The sequence below is a fragment of the Harpia harpyja genome, chromosome Z (assembly GCF_026419915.1).
Source record: "Harpia harpyja isolate bHarHar1 chromosome Z, bHarHar1 primary haplotype, whole genome shotgun sequence".
Lineage (NCBI taxonomy): Eukaryota > Metazoa > Chordata > Aves > Accipitriformes > Accipitridae > Harpia > Harpia harpyja.
The window spans coordinates 11,067,551-11,089,720 of NC_068969.1; the positions used below are offsets into that span (position 1 = coordinate 11,067,551).

The 22,170-nt window shown below is 54.3% G+C and overlaps 1 protein-coding gene across 4 annotated transcripts in view; it reads left to right on the forward strand.

The window, feature by feature from the left end:
• ABHD6 (abhydrolase domain containing 6, acylglycerol lipase) overlaps positions 1–16,785 on the forward strand; it is a 19,143-nt gene extending 2,358 nt beyond the window's left edge. Inside the window, exons 1-10 of one of the 4 annotated variants that reach the window (XM_052776346.1) lie at positions 1,125–1,247; positions 4,957–5,021; positions 6,731–6,874; positions 10,364–10,520; positions 10,940–11,053; positions 11,270–11,402; positions 12,686–12,843; positions 13,477–13,531; positions 14,014–14,114; positions 14,860–16,785. In XM_052776346.1, coding sequence (XP_052632306.1) covers positions 6,756–6,874; positions 10,364–10,520; positions 10,940–11,053; positions 11,270–11,402; positions 12,686–12,843; positions 13,477–13,531; positions 14,014–14,114; positions 14,860–15,036 — 1,014 coding nt within the window. In that variant the 5' untranslated portion in view covers positions 1,125–1,247; positions 4,957–5,021; positions 6,731–6,755 and the 3' untranslated portion in view covers positions 15,037–16,785. Of the gene's footprint in view, positions 1–1,124; positions 1,248–4,209; positions 4,444–4,956; positions 5,022–6,730; positions 6,875–10,363; positions 10,521–10,939; positions 11,054–11,269; positions 11,403–12,685; positions 12,844–13,476; positions 13,532–14,013; positions 14,115–14,859 lie in introns of those variants that run through there. The other 3 variants (XM_052776347.1, XM_052776345.1, XM_052776348.1) reach the window with 3 other exon arrangements.
• The last annotated feature ends 5,385 nt before the right edge of the window (positions 16,786–22,170 follow it).

Sequence of the window (22,170 nt, forward strand, 5' to 3'; positions counted from 1 at the left end):
ATAATCACCCGCTGGGTAATCCATCCCTGGCATGAGTCAGCCCTGCCCTGCACGTGTCCTGCAGGAGACTGGGGCCATGCATGAGAAAATTGAACAAACAAATACGACTGCAAACAATGTTTAAAGGCTTGTAAAATACCTCCTGTGTCTGCTTAGGTCACCTTAGTGGAAGCTCATCTTTGCTTAGCCTAGCTTGACTGGGAAGCTTTTGAAACAAACCCCCCAAAAAGCTGCACAAAGCTGTGCCTAGCCTTCACTGGGCCACCTAAAAACCTTGATTTCAGTTATAAATCTCTTCAAACAGCTCATGTTATCGAAAGCTTTTGGTTATTGTAGTAAACTCTGACCTGGAAAGCCCTTTACACCAGTTCTTCTCTCCGCTCTCCCAGCCTGCCAGACCAAAAGGACATCCTTTATCAAAGCACAGATGCAGCGAGAATTTGACCCAGTTTGCTTGCATTTACTCAGGAGCTGATCTCATTTCCAATTAAGTTTTCTCATCTTTTTGGGCATATCTTAAAGGTGCATACCAAGCTGATATGTGACCCAGAGGGAATGAAAGTATATTTGCTTATAGCAAAAGAATTTGGGTGGCAGTTTTAAGAAAAATCAGAGCAGATTTTAAATGCAGGTTGAAATGCAGCTCTTGAGAGCAAACGGTGTGATCTGTTGGGAAGAGAGGGCAGGTAACAGCCTGGTAACCTAAGGCTTAGAAATCCTCTTTCAGGTGTAAAAGCGGCAGTGGGATGCTCTGATTTCAACCTTTGTGCCCTTTCCGTGGGAAATGCGGCAGAACTCTGCGCTCCCTGACCACAGCCCCATCCCGGGACCTGGGAAAGGGACAAATATCCCCCCCCCGACCCCAAACTTGCTCCCAGGCCTCACGCAAGGGGGCTGTGCGCTCTCCGTCAGGGGTCCAGCCCCACGTTCCCCTTTGTATCTCTGTGGCAGCTGTGTCGCCTCCTCGTCGCATCCCTGGTGTAACCCCTGGTGTAACCACCCTTGTATCTCCCTTTTACAACCCCCCCCGCCTTCCACATCCCGCCCTCCCAGCCCCCCCCTCCCCTCTCCCTCCGCACCGCGCACAGCCCCGCCGCATCCCCGCCTCGCCGCCGCGCTGCGCTGCGCCCCCGCGGAGCCGCAACCGGCAACAGCCGGCACCGGGGCGGAGGGAGGGCGCAACGGAGCCGACGTGTTTTCGCCGCTCAGCGCTGCCATTGAGGCCCGGCACGGTTCGGATCGGCACGGTGAGAGGCGGGGGGGGGGATGCGGGGCTGATGGGAGCAGGACCCGGGTGGGGGGGGGGACCGGGGGAGGGAAGGGGGGGGGCCGGACGCCGGAACGGCGTCCGGCCCCCCCCCCTTCCCTCCCCCGCTCCCCCCCCCGGGTCCCGAGCAAAGCCAAAATACAAGAAATAGTTTTTAAAAAATAGATTTTTTTAAGAAAAAGATTTAATTAATTTGCCTTAAAATCCCCCCACCCCACGAGAATAATCAGAAAACGGGACACGAAGGGGAGGAGAGCGGCATTGCACCTCGGCCGCTGCTCTTTGGAGGATGCCATCATCTTCCTGGAGGAGGATGCTTTTGGGGGGGGGGGGTGTCTGTGTGGTGGGAGAGGGGACCTGGAGGTGGCCCCCGGTACCCCTACCCCATCCCTCCCCAACTCTTTCCTAGCCCCCCTTCCCCCCAGGAGAGGACTGAGTCCGGGCACACTCGTGACACCAGTTGTGCCGTGCATCCTCCGCTGCGTGCATGTGCGGCAGGATGGGGGTGGCGACGGGGTCCGGAAGGAGGTCTGGCACGTTATGATTTTCTAAATCAGCGCCTGGCTGGCAGCACAGCCTGCTCCGGTCGTGCTTTTCAGCCACCTTGTCCCCAGGCTGGCTGCGGCGGCTCATCCCTGCGTGTTCCCAGCCTGGGGTGCAGCAGCGGGGCTGGGGGCCAGCCCAGACTCTCTGGCTCGTGTTTAAAAGCCGTGTTGCACAGATACAAATGGGTCAGAGATGCATGTTTCGTGAAACGGCGCTGCAGAAATAATGATCTCATTTCTGCCTTCTATAAATAAATAAAGGTGAAAGGGCACGTTTCCTATTCCCAGCCCTCCAGAGGCTGGATTAAGACCGAGAGCTGGCTGGCTGATGGACAGAGATCTTTCAAATATTAATAGATCTTAAATTATAATTTCACTGTGACTGGCATCTAAAAGATCATACTGCAAAATGTACCACTGAGGAATCGTAATATTAGTTATGTCATTGTTTATGGTCAGTATTATTTTTCTGGCTGTTGAGGATGCCAAGGGGGAGGCAGTTTCCAAGGGAAATGGCTTACTTGCATGTTTCGGGTTTTTCTTCTTACACGGTCAGTGGTGTGAGTCAGGGTTTCTGGGGGCCCCGTCTCAGCCGCTGAGGCCTGTCAAAGCCCCCTGTTTCTGCAGTGGGATCTTAAAATTGGTTGATGTTTCTTCTTCTTCAGTTCTTCAAAAAAAATTAAAGTATGCCTAAATGTGCCACTTAGCTTTCAGCTATTCGGAGGTTTTAAATCTATTGTCTTTTCAGCCATGGGCTGCTCTGGGCGCGGGGAGCGGTAAGTAAAACACCGAGTGTAGGGCAGTAGCCTTAGTTTTGCAGCCCAGTCCCAATGAGCACAGCCCAATACAACCTTTGTGCTTGAATTTTGGCACGTCTGGTCAGTGAGCGCACACATGTGATTCCTGTGTTGTGAAAACCCTCTCGGGCTTTGCACGGGGCTGCCCAGTGCGTTAGCTGCTGCTCTCCCCTTCCCATCCGAGCCCCTCTGCCTTGTGAAGGCTTTTGTGCCGCAGCCCCTCTACGTGCCCCCCCAGGCACCCCCATCCCAGCTCTCGCCCCGTCAGCTCTGCGAGAGATGCTGATCCTGGTGAAGAGCCTCCTGTCTCCCTGGGTAACAATCCCAGCTGCTTTCACGTTTCTGGGATTGCTTTTTTTTTTTTTTTTTTTTTGAGCTAAATGCAGTTTAGCAATCTCACACAGTAGGGTGTGCTGCTGCTGCTGCACCTTACATCGGGCTTGGAAAAAATTGATATATGCACCTGAGTTGCACCGTTGGGTCTTCTCCAGCCTCCCTGGTGTGACCCACCAAGCTTGAAAGAGAAAAAAATACTGATGAGGATTCAAACCTTGCTCACAGTAATTTGTTGTTGCTTTGGCTGGTAGCCCTGGGGACTGTTGTCAACGTGCTGTCCTCTGTAGCAACCCACAGCCTGCTCCTGCCTCTTGGCCCCTCTGTTTGCAGGTGATGAGTCCCCTGCCTGAATTCAACACAGGGAGGAAAATAGGAGACAAGTGGAGACGTGGAGCCTCCCCTTAGCATCTGTCCTGGGTCCATCGCGTTACTTGGGGTGGCTTGTTTGGGGCGTCCTCCCAGGTGGGATGCAGGGGCCGCGGTGGTTAGAGCCTGTGGCTCAGCTGCCGGTGTGGGAACCGGTGCTCCTGGTTTGGCATCCTGTACCCTGCTGGGTGCACAGCCCGCTTGGCCTTATAGCCACCATAATCACACGGCATTTATCAGACTTGTCTAATTGACGTTTGCGAGTTAATTAATGAGGTACTTGGAGACCCTTCCAAGAAGCAGTGGCAATGCTTGGGGCCATTTGCTGTGACTCTTGGTCACAGGGCACCTCAGAGTGATGAATGAGCTGTGGTCTGAAGACTTACAGCTGTTACCAGCGGGCTCGCTTTTATTTTTAAGCCCACAATGTCTCTCTAGCTGGTAGCAAAGGGCTGTGCCGGTGTCTGGGGTGATGCTGCCCATTCCTGTCCCTGGTACCGGTGCAGCAGGGAGGGTGATCATCCCCTGAGCAAAGCACCATTGCGGGGGGGGGATGGCACCGGGGGTGCTCCTGCGTGGCTTTCGGGAGCCGGTGTCCCTGCAGCGCTGCTGGGGGCGGGGGTGGCTTTATGGGGCTGGGGGTGCTCAGGACCAGGGTGATAATGGCTGCCTCCAACCGTGGAGCTGGGCCTGCCGGCATTTTCCTTCCCACCGCCTCCATCGGAGGTAGCCATGGAAATCGATGGCGATGCTCTGGCCACGCAGGAGGAGGCTTGGCTGCGCCGCGGGGCTCCCCGAGCATCTTCCCCCGCCAAGCACCCGTGGCCGGCGGGGGCCCCGAGCGAGGCTTGCTGGGTGCGCGTGGCCGGCATTGGGCGCCAGGGCTCACGTGGTGAGCGGCAGCTGCCATGGCCCTGCCGAAACGTTCCGGCACGATGGGAGTGGGAACCCCAGGGTGCCCCTGGCCCCGCAGCCGTGGCAGGGGGGATCTCTCGGGGATTTTCTGGCTCAAAGCAGTCCCCAGCGCTCAGGGCAGGGGGGGGCTCTCCGGTGCTCCTGCTGCGCCTCCAGCTTGAATTTCCACAGCTAAAAGCTGCCGGTGAGTTCAGGCCAGCGTTTTCCTGCCTCTCAAGTAATTTCCTGCGGCTGTGCTACGCTTCAGCCCAACTCGCATAGGGAAGGCTCGGGGGGGTTGGCACTGAGAGCGCTTAGAAAATTATATTTAAGACGAAGAGGAAGGGGATGGGAAGCAGCTTAGCTGGCTTTGTTCTAATAGCTGTAATCACCCGAAGCGCAACCATGAGCCCCGTTTCGCTGGGTGCTGCGCAGCCCTGCCGTGGTGGGGGCTGCTGGCGTTGGCTCTCCCCGCCGTGCTGCGCCAGCTTTTGCTTCATCTCAGATGGCAGCTTGCACTTTGCTCCTACTTGGAACAAGTGCCCTTGTTTGGCTTTATTGTACAAAAGACCATATTTTCATAAACAGGGGAAAGGTTGGTCAGATGGTGAAGATGAGGTGTCTTGAAGGGAAGCTGGTGGCTTAAATACCCCAAACTCACCATCTTGCCCGGCTACCGAGTCTGAAAGGAGGAGATAAAGCAGGAGTGCGATTTTAACCTTTTTTTTTCCTCTTCTGACGGTGTTTTCAGACGCCTACACACGCTACTCACAGCGAGCGGGACCTGTGCCGAGAGGAGGAGGGGATCTCTGCAAAGTAAGCTGGGCTTTTTAAAGGCTTTCTCCTTCTTGTTTTGCTTTCCAAGGGCGGTGGAGGCGGAGGTGGTGACCCTGCGCTGGGGAGCACAGGGGCTCCCACCGCCCCGCGCTTTTCCCGTGCTTTCTCCTAGCTGCAACCTGCTCTTGTTACGGGTCACCAGTGGGAGTGATGGTGATTTTCTGTGCTTAATTTCTTCTCTGTTTTAGTGACATAGCGAAAGGCAGCAAGTGCTCTCAGGTGGGCTCCCGTACAGCCCTGCTCTCACATAAAACGTTTATCTGTTGCACAAATTGTTTATCTATGAACAAGCCGTGCAGAGATCAAAGATCTTTCTACAAAATGTTAATTAAATGAATAATGGCGTGTTGTTGAGGCTTGAAGAAGGAAATGAGGTTTAGCTTTGTTAAGGAGGTACCTGGTGGAAATATATACAGTATTCCTCAAATTTCAGTTATTCCTGTTTTCCCTGGGGGAAGAGTGCAAACCTGACTGTTGCTTCAGAGATTCTATAAACTGTTTTTCTTGGTCGTGTGTAATGTGGGGGGTTTGATGTGATCCAGTGTGACGGCATTGGAGGGGGAGAGAATGTGACCGCGACGATTCTGTTCCTGCTTCATGCCATAATATACAACATACCACATACTGCCGTGAGTCTTGCAGGAAGCAGAAATAAGTCTGTCTGTCCTGGCACGGACAAATGTGGTGGTGGTGATGGGGGGGGGATGGCTGGTGGGAGAGCAGGCATTGAGGATGTTTCGTTTTATAGATATGTGACAAAAGAGCTAGTGTCTAGGAAAGGGCGAGACGTATGTTGGTTAGCAGGGGGAATTAGAGGAGATGTGTGTGCGACTGGGTTTAATCTCTTAATGAGAAAAATATATCCCAGCTGCCTGTGGTGGGGCGAGTTCAGGGACGAGCATGGCGTTGCGTGAGAGCTCGCCCTTGCACCTTGTGTCCTCCGCCTGCTGCCCCTGAGATTTGTCTGAAGGATGCTCGGGAGCCGGGATGGGGACCTGTGATCGACAGCAAGTGCAAAACGCCCCATGGGGCAAGAGCGAGGACATGGGGGAGAGGATGAATTTGTCTCAGATAAGGGCTGGTCGCCAAAGAGCGCCCTGCCAGGTTGTTTCCTTCAGTTCCCGAGCCCATTACTAAGCTCTGCTCCCTTGATTAGTTGGTGCCTGTGTGGAGCAGTAATGAGAGCTGGGCTCAAGCCATCAATTCTAGGTCAGTGGTTGTGTGCTGGGGATTTGGGATTGGGCAGGGGGAGGGGAGCCGGAGCTGGACGCCTGCCTCCGAAAAGCAACGTGGAGCCTGCGTTAAGGCAGCCCTGCCCGCACCCGTAGAGGCGGAAAGGCTGCCTGCACCCAACGGAGCGGGGCTGTGCTTCCCCGGTCTGCAAAGTGTCCCAAGGGCCACGTTGCACCCCGTCACCCTGGATGTGGTCTGTGCCTGTTAAGGAGGCTCATTGCCTGTTTGAGATGCGCTCTCCTGAGAGGATAACATTGGAATAATTAGAACCATTAAGGAGCCAGAAGAAATAATCGAGTTTTAAAACTGGAAGAGACTTTGCCGTGCTCCTGAGTAGTATCCTTTGCCTCTCGCAGAGCCGCTTTCCTCTCCCCCTGGCAGCAGAGATCTCATTTACTGTCAACTTGTCATTGTTTCTGGTGTTTAACCTCTGATCCTTCCCTAAATGTGGGCAGGTGAGGCTGGGCAGTGAAGAGCAGCATGGACCTGGATGTGCTGAACATGTTTGTCATCGCCGGCGGCACGCTGGCCATCCCCATCCTGGCCTTCGTGGCCTCCTTCCTCCTCTGGCCCTCAGCGCTCATCCGCATCTACTACTGGTGAGTTCATTAGCCCAGCTGCTCTCATTTTAGCGCAGGGGTGGAATTACCTGATGGTGATGGTCCCCATCAGGTCCCTGCGCCCTGGCACACACACAAATGCACAAAGAGCCCGCAGGCAGCAAGGTGGCACAGAGAGAGTTGGGTGTTCCTGCCCGTGACGGCAACAGGAGCAGGTGAGGTGGGGTTTTCCACAGGCATACTGGCTGTGTGTAGCTTTAAGCATCTCTGGGAGAAGAAACCGGCATTTTCTCACTGTTTTTTTGTTGCTGGGGCTTATGTCTGTTGGGGCAGCCTCAGCTGGGCTGCAGGATGTCTCCGAATGTTTCTGGGTTGTTTCCCCCAAGGACAGGACTGCGACTGAGAAAAGCATCACCGTTGCTGCCTGTCCCCCAGCCTGGCAGCCCCGCAGGCTGGTGACCTCCCACCTTATCAATGCAGCCGTCAATGCGGGTGTCCTCGGCTCTGCCGCGGCTCCCCGGGCTCACGCACTCCCTCCCGGCTAACAGCCTGCTCGGCAGGCAGGGACTTTTCTCTCGCTAGTAGTTACAGAGGAGGCTTTTCTCATTCTCTCCCTCTCTTCTGGGCTGGAGCATCGGAGAAGATGGAGCGATGCTTTTCCTTACCCCCTTGCATCTCATCCTTTCTGATACCAGGAGGCAGGTGCTACATGCTTCAGTCCTTGTCTGTCCCTGGAAATCAGTGATAAGCACGCTGCTAGCTTTCCCGTCTGGGTCTGTTGCAGGGGAAAGCTGGAATAATGCTCCTTTCAGAAGCCGGGGCAGCATCTCATTGCCCGGTGCAGGCAGCAGCAGGCAGCACAGCAGGCTGCCCTCACGTGTTGCTGGCAGATGGCGGCTCCTGCAGTTTTGCTCACGGGGTGTTTCCAAATCACTGACCTCCTGTGAGAGGAGGACGTTAGCCCACCCCGGCACTCAGATGCAGCAGTGTGATGAAGCCTGTTTCTAACAGCACATTTATTAGCAACCTTTTAATCACAGCATCTGGGGGCTGAGAGAGGAGGGAGAATGGGATGAAAACTCCAGCGACTGGATCAGCACAGGGGAGAATTTCTTCCCGTTGTGCATTGCATGAGGACCTGAGAGGCCAAACGCTCTGCAAAGCAGAGCAGGCGGTGTGACAGCCTCCTGCCCCAGGGACGTCTGGGCTGCTGCCCGGGGCAGGTCCAGACCGTACCGGGTTTGTCAGTCAAAGGGGTTTTTTTCCTTTGGACATATGAGTGGCTGGTGGAAGCCAGGGAGGACCCTGATGGGCTCAGGTTCGGAGGAGGATTGCTGGAGAAATGCGACCACACCAGAGCAGAGCGAGTGTGGTCGGGGCAAAGCCTTCGGAGGGCCACAGGCAGGGGTGGCAGGACAGGGCAAAGGAGGCGCAAGGGGCTGATGCCGGGAGCTTTGAGGAGCCCGGTTAAGAGGGAGATAGAAAAGACCCTGCTGCCTTGTCCTTTGGGGTTGCAAGTTAGGGGCTGAGTAAAAATGCACCGTGGGTAGGTCAGGCTGTGTTCGGCTGAGGGAGGGAGCGTGTGAGCAGAGATCAGCAGGGCTGTTTTCTTTTGAAGGGTAAGTGCCTCCATCTCTCTCTCCTCCAGCATTTCTGGCAGCACTGGCATCTTGCAGGAGTAACTGCAATGCTCTGTTTCACGGCCACCTCTTTTCTTAGGGATAGTGGGTGAGAAGAGTGGGCTTGCCCTTTACTCTTCCTTTCCTGTTTGCTTCTTTCTGGGTCGGTTCTTTTTTGGGACAAAATCGTTGCGTTTCCCCATCGGCAGAGGCAGGAGAGGGGGCAGGCAGCATGCCATGCTGTCCGCCCGTTTCATCCCCGTGCGGCTCCAGCTTTGCGGCACCGCTCCTGGGAGGTCCCCGGGAGGTCCCCGGGGACGCTTCTCCCTTCTCCCACCACTCACTTCCCCCCTCCTCCTCCTCGGTGCCGGTCTGCGTGTCCTCAGCCAGTGCGGCCAAGGGTCACGCTGGGCCCCCATTGCCGATGGCCTCACTCCCACCCCTGCCACTAATGCATCTCCCTGCCGGGTGTGACGTCCAGGGCTGCCCGCTGACCCCAGCCCCAGAGCCTGCCTGCTCTGCCTGCTCTGCTGCCAGGGGTTAATCAGTTTAGCCACTGCCACTAAGCGCGTTAACACCTCGCAAGGGATCAGTTCAGCTTTGCACAGATTATTTTGCCTTCTGCTGAATTGATCCATCAGGATCAGTTGCTAAAAATGTTATCATCTTGCCCATCGGTAGTTTACACCAGTGCCTTTGAGGCGAGGACTCTTAAGACACTTATTCAGGGAGAAATTCACCTCTCCTTGTAGGACCAGCACAGAGCCGAGATGCTGCTTAAGTTCCACTAACTCCCTCTAAAAAGGGATTATGCTAAAAGAGGATTGCACTATGCATAAGCTTTGTGTGGGCAGAGAGTTAGGACAGCCCAGCAGTGTTGGTGACCTTGCTCTTGTGTCTCAAATAAATTCTGATATTGCTTATAAAAGTATTTGCCCGTATCTTGGCCCTCAGGAGTAGCCCGGTAGTTATCCTGACAAGGGTTACGTCTGAGCACAGGGGAAATGCAGAGGAAGTGAGCCTACTCCTCCGTCTTGGACTGCATGTACACATCATGTGTCCAAAGTGTCACCGATAATCTCTGCCCAGGTCCCCTCTGGCCAGCAGTTTCACTGCATCCTCCTTGAGCAGGCTCCAAGCATGCGCTGGCAGGAGCTGTCTGCCTCTGCTTTCAGAGGAATAACCCAGGTTTCCCTGGGCTTAGCCTGGTATCTTCCGGGGTGTTTGACCCTGTGTAAGGGTGGCCCCCCGATCCTTTGTGTACGTACAAATAAATTTTTAAGGATCATCTAGTTCATATATGGGGAATGGATTTCTGTGGTGCTCCTGGGCGACATGGTTGTTTTGGCTGGGATCCAATGTGGTGTGACGTTGTCCCATGGCTGCAAGGGTGCGCCCCAATAAACTTGTGACAGATCCATCTTACCCACCTGGAAAAAGTGCCTCCCTTGGCCTGCCCATCCTGCATGCTGCCTTGCCGTGTGTGTTCTGCCTTGCTCTCTTGAGCCTCTCTCCTCATAGCAACCTTTGGGTGTTTTCAGTTTTAGGTTTGTTATTTTGGCCCATTTCCATTGCCTTGAGGGAACTGTGCAAATTAGTTATTTTGGGTATTTTTTGAAGTTTTTGACAAACAGGGTGTCTCCATAAGCCGTCTGCAGCACAGCCATGAATAGCCAGTGGCTGGTACTACACCTGTAAGGGATCACATGTAAGCATAGGGTCTGGTCCAGGGACCAGATGCTCAGAATTAGTCCCAGTTAGGGCCACGACAACACTGATGTGAGCCCAACCTAATTGGCCTTAGCAAACTAGCAAACCACGGCTGAGTTTGGACTTGTCACCTGGCTTATATTACCACTTGGCCCCGGTCTTGCCTCGCTCACTGGTGGTATTTTCTCTTTGTTTCCAGGTACTGGCGCCGAGCCTTGGGTATGCAGGTTAGATATGCAAACTACGATGACTATCAGTTTTGTTATTCCTATAGAGGGAGACCTGGATACCGACCATCCATCCTGATGTTACATGGGTTCTCAGCCCACAAAGACATGTGGCTGTCTATAGTCAAGGTGGGACTCAATTTCTATCATATTGCTACTTAGTAAGAGTCAATGGTCCTGGGCTTGAAGGCGGTGTGGGGACCCAACGGTTGCATGCATGGGATGTGATGATCACTGTAACATGCTAGAAACACCCTCCTTAGCTCTGTGCTCATTGCTTGTTGGATCCCTTTCATCCCTATGACATGCCGAGCTGCAGGGGAAGAGCAGTACATGCCTGCCTTCTCCATGGGAAGCGAGTCTTGCCCGTGGTTTCTCATCATGTCATCCTTGGTAGGATGTGAGCTGACTTATTCTGGTGCATGAGTAACCAGGGGCTGCTAGGAGGAGAGTGACCCCCCCTGCTCCCACCCGTGGTCACCAGTTTCCATCCCTGAGCTTTGCAGCGGTTCCCCTGCACCATAACCATCCCTGGTTTCTTTCTGCAGTTCCTGCCGAAGAACCTGCACTTGGTGTGTGTTGACATGCCCGGGCATGAAGGCACAACCCGCTCGGCCTTGGATGATTACTCCATTAGTGGGCAAGCTAAAAGAATACACCAGGTAATGCCCCCGTGTTGCATCACCTTTGCAGAGGGATGCAGGGATGTGGGGACATGAGGGATGCCAAGCTCCGTGAGCCCTGCCTCGTGTGGCCCCGCTCCCTCCCTTCCCAGGCAGCCAGAGCCATCGACCTCAAGCTTTTGAGCTGAATTTCTCTAATGACCCCATGCCGTTGCTTCATCCCCGCTAACAATGCTCCTTCTGCTCCCCTGCCAGTTCGTGGAGTGCATCAAGCTGAACAGAAGGCCCTTTCATCTGGTTGGGACTTCCATGGGCGGAAACGTTGCCGGCGTCTATGCTGCTCAGTATCCAGAAGACATTTGCAGCCTGACCCTTATCTGTCCTGCAGGTGGGCAATGCAGGGGAGGTGAGATGGGGAGAGGGCAAGCAGGAGCCAGTGCAAAAGCCCAGAGCAGCGCTGGAAGCAGAATAGGCTTTTAGTGCAAAACATTTTGAAATAATTTGTATGTATGGTCTGAAAATCTCTAGCAGGGTGAGCTTCCAGGGCACGGGAGCAAATCACAGCCTTGTCCTGACTGCTCTTCCCTGGGGCTTTGGAGTCTGCCCCGCTACGCCATGGTTAGAGCTGGGACTAGAGTAAATGGGACAATTCCTGCTCTGGAGGAAAATGTGTTTCCCCTTGGGGTGGTGGCCGTTTTATATGGCATGTCCGTAGCCTCTCAGTCTGGAGGGGGAACCCAGGCAGCAATGGGAAAAGTCTCCCCAGTCTGACTGCTTGAGAGCCCCGGCGTGCCAGAGGGCTGGGGCTCTGGGAGCTGGCGAGCTCACTCCTCCCACGTTTGGGTGCTCCAAGATGGAAGACCATTTTGGGGCTGGGTGCAGGTCAGCGGGGTGTCCCCATGCCCGTGCACCACTCCTCCATCCCCACCGTCCCCTTGGCCGGTGGGGGGCTCGGGAGAGCCTGGGCATGACATGCTGCAGGAGACAAGAGGGGTTTGGCAGGGAGCTTCTCTGCCAGGCAGGGCTTTGCTGCATCCCGGTTGTTACAGCAGCTCTTTCCCTCTCCCATGCAAGGAAAGCGGCTCCCAGGTAATTAATGAAGCAAAGCGCAAGGTTACCAAGCTACCAGGCGCTGGGTGTGACAAGGCTCCCCTCCTCTCTGGGAGAGGTGCTGGCCAACTCTCTGAGGGTTTCTGGATGTGAAACCTCTGTGTGGGGGCTGCAGAGAGGTTTGGGGTTAAGCTGCTGGGGGATTCTTCCCTGCAGTGGTGCATGTGGACGGGGCTTCTGAAATTTTCTGTGTAACCCTTTGCTGTAGCAGGCTGGGCGTGGGCATTAGTATTTGCATCCACCATCCACATAAAAATAAACACTATATATACTATATAGTTTTTGCCGAAGTATTCATGCCTGTCTACAGGGAATACACCTCATGTTGCATCCGCAGGGAGGGAGCAGGAGGGAGCCTGGGGTACCTCTGGGTACGTGTTAAGGTTGCTGTATGTACAGATTTAATTCTCCCCCTCTATTTTAATTTTATTTTTTTAATGATAGAGCAAGTGGCAGGCCAGAGGCAGGGATGATGCAGGTCACTACAGTGATGCTCTGTTGCTGGGGCTGTTGGGGTCTCATCCGGGTTTTAGCTTGTGTCCCCCTTCTCGTTTGACCCAGGCCTGCCGAGTACCACCGACAGCAAGTTCATTAAGCAGCTTCGGGAGCTGCAAGAGTCCAAATGCATCGACAGGATCCCTTTAATTCCCTCGACACCCGAGGAGATGGCAGATATGCTGAAGCTTTGCTCCTACGTTCGCTTCAAGGTGCCACAGCAGGTGAGGAGCCCGGGCTGGCTACAGCAGCTGGGAAAGGGGGATTGGAGAGCAGGGGACAGGTTTGCTTCTCCCTGAGCCTGCACGGTGGCAGCCGAGGCGATGCCAGGAGCAGAGCTAGTGCTGCCAGCCCCCCATCAACCAGGCGGGACACCCCAGCCCCGCTCCCAGCACCTTTCCAGCAGTTTCCCTTCAAACTCGCTTTTCCCACCGCCCTCTCGCAGCGCCCGCTGAAATTCCTCCTCCAGCGATGCCTTTGGCAGCAGGCTGGGATGTCGAAGGGCTTTTTAGTAAATATGGCTGGCAGGAAGAATTAAATAACTAGGGCAGCTGTTGTCCGGCCTGGAGGGGAATTGTTTGCTGCTTTTTAAGCAAAAGCAATGGAAATGTTAATCACCTCATTGTCGGGCGAGAGGAACTTGGCGAGGGACTGGCCATTAAGCTGGTTTTCCTTAGGAAGTCTGGGATGAGTAGATTGGAGGGTAAGAAAACAAAAAGTATGGTAACACCAAGACTGTCGGGGTGGCGGGGCCGCACTCCCAGCTGCCTGCCATGCTCATGGGCGCTCTCGGGCGCGCTCAGCCCTGTGCGGGGCACGGGTCCCCCCCCAGCAGCTCTCCTCTACTCTCCCTGCAGATCCTCCAGGGCCTCGTCGACGTTCGCATCCCACACAATGATTTTTACCGGAAACGTAAGTGGGTGGCGGCAGCCCCTCTCACCAGGCTTGACGGACCCCCAGGGCATTGGGACAGGCTGTCACTGGCACTGTGTCCCCTGCTGCCATCTGTCCCCTGCACCCCCCTGCTGCCTTGCTGAGGGTGGGAGGGGGCAATGTCATTAACAGATTTGGGGATGCGCCTTGGTCACTGGTAGCAACCCACTGCCACCCCCACGGGCGATGGGGTTGCTGCTTTACCCTCGTCCTGCCAGCTGGGTTAATTAGTACTAATATCTATGAGGAGATGTGCTTGGAAGAGGGTCTCTCTGCAGAGGGGCTTGGCGGCGGTGCAGGACTCAGCCTTTGCAAGGATAGCCCATCGGGGCTCTCTCCATCACCCCTGCCTGGGTTTCCCGCCGAGGGGATGCTGGCAGGGCTGGCCCGTGGGGACCACTGTGAGAAGGGAAGGCAAAGCATCCCCCTTGTAGGACTGACTCTCCTCTTGCCTCCACTAGTGTTTTTAGAAATTGCAGATGAAAAGTCCAGGCACTCTCTCCATGAGAACATGAGCAAGATCAAAGCACCGACGCAGGTCATCTGGGGAAAGCAGGACCAGGTATGCAGTCTCCTCCGCCTCCCCCATGGGAACGCGTCTCCATCTCTGCCCGTGTCCACCCATGGGAGCATGGTGTGGGCTATGCTGCCAGGCTGTGTGCTGCTCTGCGTCGAGCTGGCACACGTGTGTCCCCATCCCCAGTGGGTTTGGACACGGGGGCTCGGCGGGGTGATGGGCAGAAAGCCAGCGTGGGACCGGAGGGAAGAGAGGGCAGAGCTGGGGCTGGGGAGGGCGAGGGGGCAGGCAGGGGGGCAGGCGCCAGCGCCGCAGCCGGCGTGGGCTGGGAAGAGGAATAAAGTGCCAGCAAAGAGAGTTGTCCTGGCAACTGGGAAGAGATGTGCTGTTCGTGGGCAGGCAGCGAGGTGAGGCAAGGCATGGGGCTTCGTAGGGCTGGTTACACAGGGAGGAGTGAGAGGGGGAGGAGGCAAGCTGCAGGCATGCAAAGCGCTCTGTAAATGCAAGGGTGCAAGCATTTGCTTGCAATGACCCCTTTGCACTGAGGCGGCAGCCAAAAAGCATCCAAGAGAATTCCCTGCCACATGCTGAGACCGGCACCATGCAGCCTCCCGGTCCCGTCCCCAGGCATGGATACTGCATGATGGGGCTGGCATCACAAGGACCGTGTCCGCATCCCTGCTCAGCATCTCGCTTGGACTTGCAAAGGCAGCTGCAACGGGGTTTCTATGGTGTCCAGCAGAACCTAGCTCTGCCTGTGGGAATGACTATTTTTTCCCCTGCCATCCAGGTCCTGGATGTTTCTGGCGCCAGTGTTTTAGCGAGTGCTATCCCGGACTGCCATGTGTACATCCTGGAGAACTGCGGGCACTCGGTGGTGGTGGAGCGGCCCCGCAAGACGGCCAACCTCATCCTGGAGTTCCTGGCGCTGCTGCACAGCATGGACAGCAACAAGAAGCAGGCATGAGTGTGGCGGGGAGCCGAGTGCCCACGCCGGGTCTTTTAAATTGTAAAGTACTGCAGCTTTGATAAGTTCTCAGGGATCTTGTATGAATCGGGGTGAATGTGCCAAAGTCCCTGAGGAAGGCAGAATCACTGATACCTAAACTTATAGCACCGCCGGCACAGCGACCTAGGGGTCATTGAGCAACCTCCATAGATACAGGAATGGAAGCAGAATCTCTCCCTTTTCTACTTAGAGATAAAGTAGGAATGAGCCGAAATCACCAAGCGCTAGCCATGCAGTGTGCTGAAGCTCCTTATGCAGCCACCCATCTTACCCGAGTTACCGGCACGTAGTTGTAATGACATTTACCTAAACTATATAAGAAACGTAGGAAGGAGGAAGCGTCCTGGACTGAGACTTACGATATTTCTACTACTTAGAGTCCGTTGCGTTGCATGCTGCCATGCTGTAAGAGAACCCCAGTGCTCCAGGCGTCTGCTCGAGTGCTCTTTGTGTAGCTCCTTAACTCGTGATTTACGCAGAAAACACCAGAAAACTTCATGTGTGGAAGTCCAATGACTGTATGTGCAAAAATGTTTACACTTTGAGTGGGTTTTTTTAAATCCCCCAACAGCTCTTGTGTATATGTAATGCCTTAACATTGCCCAGGGTACGGCATCCATGCACAGCCTGCCTTGCCCGGGGGATGGTTCCCCCTGAGGGTGAACATGGCGAGTGAAAACTTGGGGTGCAGACAGCAGCTTTGCCACTGTTGTGCAAACCAGAGGGATGGAAACCCCCCGGGGCAATTTGGTCCCCACGCCCAAGTCAGCAATAAACCTGTGGGCAGGGTGCGAGTCAGCAAACTCGGGTGAACTCTTGTCTCAGCTCTTCTACCACGTACGCTGCTGAACACGTTGATGTAAATAACGATTTTCTTAATGAATTCTGTGAATTCTGTGAATGCTGACGTCACCGAAACCAGGTGTGAGGAGTGGGAGCGGGCTGTGTCTGCGAATAGTGCTGGTGTGCGGGCTCCTGGGCTCGCTGGGTGGCGAGGAGGGGGACAGCTCTCCTGCGAGGCGCTGGGCGGTGGCGTGGAAACGTATGGTGTGCTTGTGCTTCTTCTTGACGGTTTGTAACTCCTGGCCAAGTGAAATTATAGATAGAAACGGGTAATGCAGACAAGCTACGCTTTGCAGCCTGCAAGGCGATGTACGGGGACGGATCCTGCACCTCCCTGGGTGCAGTCCCTCGCCGCGTGTTCAATGGGAGAGGGCTGGTCCTGGTCTCGGGCAGGACCAAGGGCCGCTGCAGGGCAAGGCGGCGCGTGGTCCTCTGCAAGGCGAAGCAGCAGGCGGCCGTTACCCCTCGGACACCCCAGCCCTCCTTCCTCGGGTGTCGACACCGGGTGCTGCCAGAGCCCCCGCGCAGACCAGGTATGCACACTACACTTGCGGTGCTTACAGCCATCTTCTCACCGTCTTTCTGAGGTACCCCAATCTGTACGTATATCTGGAACTCCCCGTCAGCTTCTCTGCTCTTTTTAAGAGAAGAAACATTGTTCTTTTAGAAAATTAGAAATTTGCTGTTAATTGCTTGGTTATTGTTTCTACTACAGGAGTTGATTTAAAAAAAAAAAAAAATTGCTGATAGTTTTATGTGGTAAAAGCCAAAAAAAGTTGTTGGGTATCTATATGGTTTCTCATATGCCACAGATTGCTGTATGCAAAGGATTTATATGGCTATTAAAATCTAGTGATTTAAGGAGTCTGCTGTGCAATGATTATTTTTTCCTTTGAGGAAAAAGGGGACTGTGGAGTAGGATGATGCATGTGTGGTGGTTTTGGCTGGGATAGAGTTAATTTTCTTCATAGTAGCTAGTATGGGGCTACATTTTGGATTTGTGCTGAAAACAGTGTTGATAATGCAGAGATGTTTTCATTACTGCTGAGCAGTGCTTACCCAGGGTCAAGGCCTTTTCTGCTTCTCTCACCACCCCACCAGTGAGTAGGCTGAGGGGGCACAAGGAGTTGGGAGGGGACATACTGGGACAGCTGACCCCAACTGACCCAAGGGATATTCCAGACCATATGATGTCATGCTCAGCATATAAAGCTGGGGGAAGAAGAAGGAAGGGGGGGAACACACATTCAGAGTGTTGGCCTGTGTCTTCCCAAGTAACCATTACGCGTGATGGAGCCCTGCTTTCCTGGAGATGGCTGAACACCTGCCTGCCAATGGGAAGTGGTGAATGAATTCTTTGTTTTGCTTTGCTTGCATGCATGGCTTTTGCTTTCCCTATTAAACTGTCTTTATCTCAGCCCATGAGTTTTCTCACTTTTACTTTTCTGATTCTCTCCCCCATCCCACTGTGAAGGAGGTGAGTGGGCGGCTGCGTGGTGCTTGGTTGCCAACTGGGGTTAAACCACAACAGCACGGCACAGGGGTCTTGCTCTGCTGCTTCTTTCCTCCCCACATTTCTGGGAGATGCAGGTTTTGCCTCGAGGAATACCTGATAATGTCAAGAGAGATGGTGAGGACCAGGAAGGCTCAAGTATCATCTCTTCAAAGACAATATGAATTTTGCTTTTTTCTTTTTATTAAGAGGAGGTGGCCCTAAACACTCAAAAGCATAATAAAACCTCAAGGGGCAGAGGAGTTAGGTTTTAAGCACCAAGATTCCTCTTAAAACTCTTGAAAGTGTATTAAATACCAATTTCAGCTGTAATTACAAGTCTTAACTGAATTCATACAGTGCGCTAGGAATAGCGTTACATCAATATCCAGGCAAAAGTATTTGCATTTCTCCTTTCCCCAGGAGGCTGTCGAGGCCTGGCAGCTGCTTTGTTTGACAGAGGAGCTGCAGGGAGGGCTGGGGACCATCCTCCTGGCACCTCGTTCCTCTGCCTGGGCCCTGCCATGGCACCCTGGCCCCGCTGCTACAGTAATGCATGGGTCGAGGTGATGGTGGCTGCAACAGACCTATTAATTACTGCAGCGCAGGGGGTGGGAGGGAGCCTCTCGCCTGCAGGCAGGGGTTTGGGCAGTTCAGGCATCTGCATCACACATTGCAGCCTCTCATGGTTCAGTAATAAAAATCCCCAGGTCTATTTTGGAGGGGGGAGTCTGGGTGCTGACCCACAGCTCGCTCCAGCTGCACAGTCAAGGGTGGCTGCCGCTCGTTCCGCCTGTGCCCATGCCCATGCCCATGCCCAAGCTGGCCCCATAGCAGCAGCCGAGCCCACTGACGAGAGGCAGGGAGGGAAGTTGCCTGCACCTGGAAACACACCTGAAAGTACATCTGATAACACTGGTCGCTATTCCTGCTAACCCTCATTTCCTGCTGGGAGCCAGAAAAGCCCTATGCTGTGTGAGGGCTGCTCCCACGTTTTCAGTTTCTCCCCCTTGGCAGTGAGTCCCAGCCCCCCCCAGGTAAGGCTGCGTTCCCGGGCTGTGCGTGGGGCTCAGGAGGGGGCAGAGGGTCCTGCTCCTCCTGGTGGGTTTGGGTGTCCTGTGGGCAGAGCTGGGGGAACTACACGGAAACCATTGGATCCCAGTTGTGGTGAGCCTGGGCACCCTGGCATGGTAGGAGGGAGGAGTGTGCCTTTTGGTTTGTTGCCCAGTGTTGCTTTCCTTGTAATTATGTGAATAAACCAGATCTGGGCTGGGTGGCAAGGCTCAGGGAGGTAGAGGCTCGTATAAAAGCTAAGTAAGGAGTCAGCTCTTGGTTGTTATGGGTCTTGCCAAGGCTGATCCACTGTATCCTGAAAAGAGGTTGCAAAACACAATAGGGCTGGATTGCTAATAAACATAACGATGCCTCCAAGCAAGCTGTTGTGCTGCTGAGAGTCCAGGTCTATGGTGGTGCCCGTGGACCCACTCCTGGGGTGTCTGTGGGAGCAGGAGGGACAGAGCTGGTGGCAGCTGCTCCCGGGCACTCGGTATGTGCCCAGCTGCTGCGGAAGGGGAAAATGTGGTGCCCTCAAAATGTGGGCACACAGGGAAACCTGGGCTGGGTCCTGCTCCATACAGCTGCAGTCAGATGTTTGTCTGCAGTGGAGAAGTACCTTTTTCCCATTTTCCCAACAAAGGAGAATAACAGCATCTGCTGCCTTGTGGGGGGGTGTTCACCAGTGCGGACCTGTACAGAGCATCCTCTGACAGGTGGAGTGATGCTCAGGGTGCCTGGTACCGTGGTTTGCGTGCTGCTGTGGGTGTCCCTCACCCCAGGAGCCTCTCACCCAGCTGAACCTTCCTCTGACTCAATGCGTTTCACAATCCTCTTGGACACAAACCGTGTTTTTCCCACAGAAGCCTGGATGGGAGCGCTCTGGGGCTTGGCCCCTCTCACCCACTGTGGGAGGGGGCACCACTGTCCCCCCACCCGTGTCCCTGCACGCCGTGGCACAGCAGAGACATCCGTTCCCCGTTACTCCTGCAACTGCCCCACAATGTGGCAAGGGTCCCCTGCCTGGACCTTCCAGCTGAGACTTATGGTGAATGCAAGGAAAACATATACGGGGCAGGGGTTGGTTTGTGGTTTTGGTTGGTTTTCCTTCTGGGAGGCCCTTTTCCGAGCACCAGCCTCTTGGGGGCGGTTTGGGATTATTCACTGAACACCTGATGGGCTGCTAGTACCGGGTGGCTTCTCCCTGCCATTCCCTGCCCGACAGCGCTGCCTGCCTGCTGCCTCCTGCCCGCAGCTTGAGGCATGGAGAGGGAGCCTTGATTTTCTTTTCTTACAGAAAAACTTTATCTTCAGCCATCTCAACAGGGTCACTGCCTTTTTTTTTTTTTTTTTTCCCTAAATGCCCAGCAAACAGCTGTGAACAGGGTGCTCTGACAAGGGCTTTTGCTGCTGCCTGAAGCTGGGTGCCCAGCAGAGACGGTGGCATTACACCGCTTTCTGAACCCCACTCTTTCCCAGAAACCTCTGTTTTGCTCTGGAGAGCAGGACCCATGCACAACCCTGCTGTGCTGCTCTATTGATTTTATTTGTATTCTTGCTTTCTGGGAAAAGCTGGACAGGAGCACTGGGTGAGCTGGCAGGTTTCCGGTAACAGCATGGGGATTTGTGTTTCCCCTGGTTTTGCAGGGCATTCCCTTGGCCCGGGCTCTGGGCCACCTCAGTGCAGATGACCTGCATTCCTCAGGTGGATAACATAAAGTCCTTGCAAGGCACAGGCAAATACAGCTGCAGGGGAGGCTTCACACACGTTTGCCTTAGCCTCTGCCTTTGGCACCTAAGTGTTGGGGAAGCCCAGTGCCTGTGCCCTGAAGGAGCAGCCATTTCACGGGATAGTAGTAGTAATGTAGGGCTGGGAGAAACCTTGGGAGATCATCCAGGCCCTCCCTAGATCGACTCCTGCATCAGCTCTGAATGACCCCACTGGTCTTAGACATCCCACTACAGCTCCCCGGGAGCTGCCAGGCTCACAGGGCGTCTTAATGAATAGCCTGAATCTCTACTGAAATTTAAGCTTATTACTTCTATCCCCATTGGATGCTGGGAGTGTGTTCATAACTCCATGCAGCACCCTCTTGCATGTTCACAGACTTGCTGTGTCCAGAATAAAATCCTGCAGGCTCTGCCAGCTGCTCCTCCTGTACCTGGAGGGGTAATGCAGGGAGCTGGGCATAAACTCTGGGCTCAGACTCTGCTGGATTCAAACAGCGGGTGTCTTGCTTCATGAGTGGGTTAAGAGCAAACATCTCAGTCAGTTTGGTTTTAAAATAAATAGTAACAGTAAGAGCCCACCCCCCCCACCCCCCAGTGGTGTTGCTCAGCCTGAGAGTCACCCTTTCCTGGAATCTTGCTCTCTAGCCTGCCTTTGCACACTGATTATTCATACCTGAGAGCAGAATCCTGCATTGGTCTTTCTAGAATGACATCCTCCTTTTTTTTCTCCCCCCTTTTTTTTTATTTGCCAAGATCATCCCTTTCCCACTCCAGCTCTCCAGCCCACCCCCTTGGGGCAGTCTCAGCTGTGTATTCATTAAGCACCCTATCCTCCAGCTCAATTAGTGAGCTACTGAGTGTTTCTCCTTCCACTTCTGCAGGGAACCACTGGTAACAGGTGAAAATAATTTTGCTGCGTGTTTTGCAGCCACCTTGCAGGTTGAGTTAATCTTGAGTTACCTTATTTTTCAAGTGGGAATGACAGAGTCATGTTTGACAAAAACCCAACTAAAGAAATACAGTCCCTACTGCTCTCTCTTTGCCTTGGGGGCCAGTTTCACATTACTCCAAACCAATGTTCTTTTGCAATAGTGTATAATTCCTGTTATCTACCACCCTGCTGGTTTCTAGGTGCTTTGCATTCCCGTTCCCAAGCTGTTCTGGGACACCATGGAGGCCACCTCCAGATTCCACGCCTGGAACAGCCACCTGCCTTAGGGGAAATAACCCTCGGTGGTGTCCGGGAGGTTGGGAAATATTTGGAGTCCTGGCTTTGACCCCGTAGGCAGGAGAGAGGTCACTGGCCTGTTTGGAGAACCAGGTGAAGGTTGTCCTTTGGAGGACAAGTGGGACTTCTTGGGGCCACGGGTGTCGAGGATGGGGACCCCACGGGCGGTTTGCCTTTTCCCCCACGGGCCTCCCCACTTTCAATACCCCAGGTCCCCAGCACTTGTGGCGAGGTGGCACCAGGTGGCAGCAAGTGACCAGCGTGGGGAGATGCTGCAGCTCCCTGGGGGGAGCAGAGGGTAGTCCTGATGCTGCACCCCACTCCAACCTGCACCCAGCACAGCCCAGCACCCCACTGGGGTCCTGCTCCTTGCTCTGGGCTGGTGCCCGGGCAGGGTCTGGCAGCGCTGCCTGCGGGAGCTGGGTGCTCCACACATCCCCAACCCATGTGTCACCCGTCCAGGGGCAAAGCCCAGCATTCCTGTCTCGTGTTCGGAGCTGGGTGCTCTCGAGGTCAAATTCTCTCCTTCCATAAGATGTCCAGACTTTCAAGTTTAAGGGCAAGTCACCCCTGAAAGGAGTTAAATCATTAACTTGTTTTGCAAGAGCCTTGATTTGGCCTGCAAGCAAACCCCGTGTGCTCCTGGGGATGCTGTCACCAGCTCATAAAGACTGTTTCTGAGCTCTGGCTCGGGGGGGATGAAGTGAAGGGTGTGAAACGAGAAAACTAACGGGTGCTGGGCCAG